The 5,085-nt window shown below is 30.7% G+C and overlaps 1 protein-coding gene across 3 annotated transcripts; it reads right to left on the minus strand.

Annotated features, from left to right (window-relative positions):
* Positions 1 to 432: 432 nt before the first annotated feature.
* LOC139890698 (methyl-CpG-binding domain-containing protein 2-like) lies at positions 433 to 4,497 on the minus strand. Of its 3 annotated transcripts, XM_071873606.1 has the most exons (8): positions 4,407 to 4,497; positions 4,217 to 4,310; positions 3,068 to 3,146; positions 2,442 to 2,944; positions 1,837 to 1,890; positions 1,608 to 1,759; positions 1,159 to 1,209; positions 433 to 903 (listed from the first exon to the last, which is right to left on the minus strand). In XM_071873606.1, exons 4-8 carry the CDS (start codon positions 2,921 to 2,923, stop codon positions 776 to 778), a joined length of 867 nt encoding a protein of 288 aa, XP_071729707.1. In that variant the 5' UTR covers positions 2,924 to 2,944; positions 3,068 to 3,146; positions 4,217 to 4,310; positions 4,407 to 4,497; the 3' UTR covers positions 433 to 775. The 3 variants fall into 3 exon arrangements, with proteins under 3 accessions (XP_071729707.1, XP_071729708.1, XP_071729706.1); XM_071873607.1 differs by lacking the exon at positions 4,407 to 4,497 and having other exon boundaries at positions 2,442 to 2,933; positions 4,217 to 4,377; XM_071873605.1 differs by lacking the exon at positions 4,407 to 4,497 and having other exon boundaries at positions 4,217 to 4,377.
* Positions 4,498 to 5,085: the final 588 nt, after the last annotated feature.

Raw genomic sequence — 5,085 nt, forward strand, 5'->3', positions numbered from 1 at the left:
TTAAGAGTATATTATGTTAAGAGTATATTTTGTTCCAATACATGGATGTTAAGAGTATATTTTGTCGTAGCATATATCCATTAATTTTGTTTTGCATAAATCATTTAATTTTATTTTTTTCTACCTTATGTACTAGGCGTTTTTGACAAGAACGCATCTCCATTGCTATATTACTTTAACATAAATTTATGTTGGATGATTTACGAGCCAAAGATGACATTTTTGTTTTGTATACCCACCAAGTATCCAACTCGCTTTGTGAAACAATTAATCGCAGAACGACTACCCGCTTTGAAAACCCAAAGTCATCTTCCCAAAGTCATCGCAGGTTTCAACTCTGTAAATTCGAAACCATAACCTACTCAACCACCCTGTGGTTAAATACCTGATGGTTTCCAAGCTACAAACATTTTTCTATCGATGTTATGATGATGATGAAAACAAATGTAATTATCTAAATGTGAAGTTTTCTACTTTTCATATTAAGACTAATAATAGTACCAACAACACCTTAAAACTTCGAAACTGAAAAGAAAAAAGACCAAACCAGGACCGGCTAGACCCGGATTGCCAGTTCAATTTAGTCCTACCTTTAATCATAAGCCAGCCTGGTCCAAATATGGACAAAACGGGATTACACTAGTCTTCTAACACCATCCTTTTGCACATTTTTTACATCCAGACATAATCAGAACGCGCAAAAAAGTCTTAACGGGATATTATATATCAACAACAGACCATAATGCAGCATTCATCTTCTTCAGAACACACCTTATTATACACAACTGAAATCATCGATCTTAGCCTTCTTTGCAGCCTGATTTGTTGAATCAATATCCGGTGTCTTCGCAGATGGCGGTGTACCATTTCTGTTTTCTGGGTTAGCCCACCGTAAGGGTTCAACTGCAAAATAAGTACAAACCACATTTAAATCACTTGCTAAACGCGCAACACATAAAAAGTAAAGATGAAAGTTTCAACCCATTACAGGTAAGTGTTGATTTGGATTTAATGTTTGCCAATTGGGTCAAAAAGTCAAAGAGACCAGTATAACAGAAAAAGGTGATTATTTTTATAATGATATATTTAACGAATTGATTATTCATAAATTAAAAAACAAAATAAAGATGTTTGTGGAGCGATTGTTCCCGATCATACCCATCTGCACAGTCGAGTTCTCATCTGGACGTGCCCACGCTATTGGTTCAACTGCAAAAGAGTAAATATCATCTTTAGTTGAATAAATGCAAAATTTAATAGATAAAATTACCAAATCTGATATTTCTCTAATATAAAATACATATTATTCTTTGTTAAAAAATAAAAGTTTTTTTATATAAGGTTCAATAAAATGGTAATTATATTTTACCATTCGATAGTTTCTTTATTTACTCAAAACATAATATATTCATCCACAGATACTGATGATTGCAACTTTAATTTGCAAAAATCAAATAATTTGTTTCAAATTGCCAATAATAATTATCCCCTTAAAAGTGGAGATTAAAAAGTCAAAATTTGGACACAATTACAATCTGGAAATGAGTTTATTAGCATTCATTACTTCATTAGATATTAGATATTATAAAATTATAAATGGATAATACCTGGAGAAAGTTCAATACAATCTAGAGTCATAGGTGCTGGCGTCACACTAGGACGTTTACGCACGTAGGTTTCATTCAATGGTTTCGGAATTTGAAATGAAAACCGTCCTAATTCGATCCCTTGTGCATGTTCCGGGTGGCTACTTAAGTACCTGATTAATTAATACAAATCATTAGGAACCATTACAACTTGTAACACAAACTGAAATAACTTATCCAAGAAACTTACTTTTCAACTTCGGGTAGTGAGCGAAGTTTGGCCCCTGTTGGTGACGTATAATATCTGTAAACCATAATGATAAACAAACTATAAATTATAATAATAAAGATGGAAACTTTAATAAAAAAACTGAAAAGTCCTAACTTGTAAACATGTATTAACAAATAATGGAAACTTTTTGAATTAAACTCAAAGAATTCAACATGTAAAATCCTATCATAAATATTAGAGGTGGCATAAATTTACATAAAGACTTTATCTCTAATAGGTCGATCATGTAAACATACTAGAATTGTCTAAAAAGGAAGCGGCAAAATGGGTCAGATGGGTCCAAAGTTGCACAGAATATGTAAAACCTCCTAATTGATTAACATTTACTAAAAAAATAGATTATAGTTGGGATACCTTCTGTCATCATATTTGATGCAATAATTATTTATAAAAAAAATAATAAAATTGGACAAAATTGTTCCGGGTATATCTGACCCTGACCAGTTTAACCCGTATCAAAAGATGACCCATTTCGATCTATTACTCAGCCTGCCCATCTTGCCACCTCTTACATATTCAAAAAATACGAAAACAGTATAAAGAAAATAGATGAAGATTCATACACATCAGCGAATTTAGCGCCGCCTTCTTTTCTTAGTCTCAAAAGCCTTTTCCACCCTGGCGGAGGTTGTGCAATGTTCGGTTTATCGATCGCCCATATACGGGTCCCATCTTGTTCAATATCAGACGGGTCCTCACATGAAACGGAACGACCCCATTCATGGGTTGTTTCACATAAAAACGGTTGGTCCGTAATGTGTTCCCGAATCACCTCATATTTTTCTTGATCGGGTATCAATCTCCACTTGAAACAATTAGCACATTGTACAGTAAACGCACCTACTTCGGGTGGTCCTTTGGAAGATTTTACTTTTTTAGTAACAGAGATTTGGTCTGCGTTATTTCGGTCTGACCCATTTAAAGATGGATCATAAAGAACCATTTGTTTTTCACTGTTGTTGTCATCATCATCATCTATGTTATTATGAGGTCCCTCATGGTCGTTAACACTTTTACCATTCACCTTTATAGTGATCTTCATCATTACTCCAAATCTGAAATTTCCCTGGTTAGATTAACAGAAATTTTCTTAAATTATAGCCGATCATTCTACCGGCTCATAAGATATAAAAAGAAAAAAAGAAAAAAAAGAAAAATACATATTTAACATAAGCAGACCTAAGATTACCTTTTTAGGTTGGAAGATTCTGGAAAATCTAAACTTTGTGCGCGACTGATGTTACTACTTTAGCTCCATGATTGCTCTCCTACCATAAATGGTTCAACAATATTATTAAAAACTTAAAAAGTATCCAAACGATGCGAATTTAATCATAATAGCCTAAATTCGAGTATAAAAGCATGTAAATACATATTTATGTGGTTGCAAGACATGCAAGAACCATCACTTTTGCTCAAGCTGAAAATAGTTGAAAATAAAAAGAGTAACCCAATTAATCCAATAAGTTAAAACCAAAAACGTAAGCTTAGATATCTAAATTCATAATATATATGTCTTTGGATCTTTATGTCTATGTCTATATAATCATATATTGGTGTGCGACAACGGAAACGCTCACGTATGGTTTAATCAGCATGAAAGTTTGTAGATTGTTGACGTTCGCAGAATCATTAAGGGCCACTTAGAAATGTACAACAAGATCGGAAGAAACAACTCTAAATATCAACATTCTTTTTATAGTGTGCTCAAAGAACACTCAAAATACATGTATTTTACCCTTCTTGAATCGTCAAACTTGAAATTAACAATCATAAATCAAACTCAAAGTCCCAAATTTTAGAAATTGAACCCTAAACAAAGAGCAACAAAATAAGTTTCCAGATATAATGTAATGTGTATATTAGATTAAATTTAATCTATATCAACAAATCAAAATGTAACTTAAATAATTTATGCCCTAACCTTCAAAACCCTTTCACAATGTTCCAATTAGACAAGTTTAAATTAAAATGTTACTCCTAATTTTTTTCAAAATGGTTGCTTTAGCCTTTAAAATTCATGCAACAATAACAGATTAACAATCCCTGCTACTAAATTAATGAAAACCAATATAAAATATCAATACTTAGAATATAAATATCTAAGTATATGACTACATCTAGATCAGTATCAAAGTCTCCAAAATATGTCACAAAACCCTAAAAACAATCAAGTGAAAACTAGTCAGTTCAAAACCCTAAAAAATGAAGAATTTTTATCATTTTTTAAGAAAACTGAAATAGAAATTGTGACTTGCATACAATTTCAGAAACATGAGTATAATATTAGATCAAAAATATTGCTTTTGTTTAGTCAAATAGAAAAAAGATTACTTACAGAAAGTAATAAACAGGAGATCTGAGCTGCAGATTGAAATTGAAGCGTCGATTATGATAAAGATTGGGGCTTTTTGTTGGGGTTGCAGATATATCTATATGTATACCAATATGTTAATATGTATGTATTAATTTAATTGTAATAAAATGTGAAATATAAATGCATTGAACAGATAAAAGATGTGTGAAACCTAAAAATTTATGAATTGGCTTTGATAAAATCTTTCCATGGATACGAGAACTTGTGACAACTTGACAAATATCATGTAAGAATTCTTTGAGTACCGTGAATTCTATTTTAGGTAATAGAGTACCAAATTCTTTTATATTTTCTCGTGTCTTAAATAAATTATTTATTATTTATTTTTAACTTTAACCAAGTATAAGTATTGTAATTTTAATTTAATTTAAAATTACTAATTGCTAAGTTTTTTCATCGGTCAAAAATACGATTATTATAATTTCTAAAATTTGTATGTATAAAATTATATAATATTAATTATTAATTATGGTTGTACGTTTTTTATCATCTCTCTATGTAATACTAGTAATATATTATTAAAGATTATACATTTTTTTACTTATTATAATTAAATATTTACACTATTTATTATATTATATTATATTATATTATATTTGTGATGCCCCGTACAAAACCATCGTGTACGAATCATCAACAACAGGATCATTACAAGGTTAAGTACTATATGCTGTAATAAAAGAATTTGCATTCACGATAAAAAAGGTGACGTCATAACCGACATCAAATGTTTTACACCAACAGTATGCTTCTACGAATAGCAAGCATGAATAAATGTATGTGACTCTTAGGTCGTTACAAAACATAGTTCAAATGTATTAAAGTTTGAA

The sequence above is a fragment of the Rutidosis leptorrhynchoides genome, chromosome 2 (assembly GCF_046630445.1).
Source record: "Rutidosis leptorrhynchoides isolate AG116_Rl617_1_P2 chromosome 2, CSIRO_AGI_Rlap_v1, whole genome shotgun sequence".
In the NCBI taxonomy this organism is placed as follows: domain Eukaryota; kingdom Viridiplantae; phylum Streptophyta; class Magnoliopsida; order Asterales; family Asteraceae; genus Rutidosis; species Rutidosis leptorrhynchoides.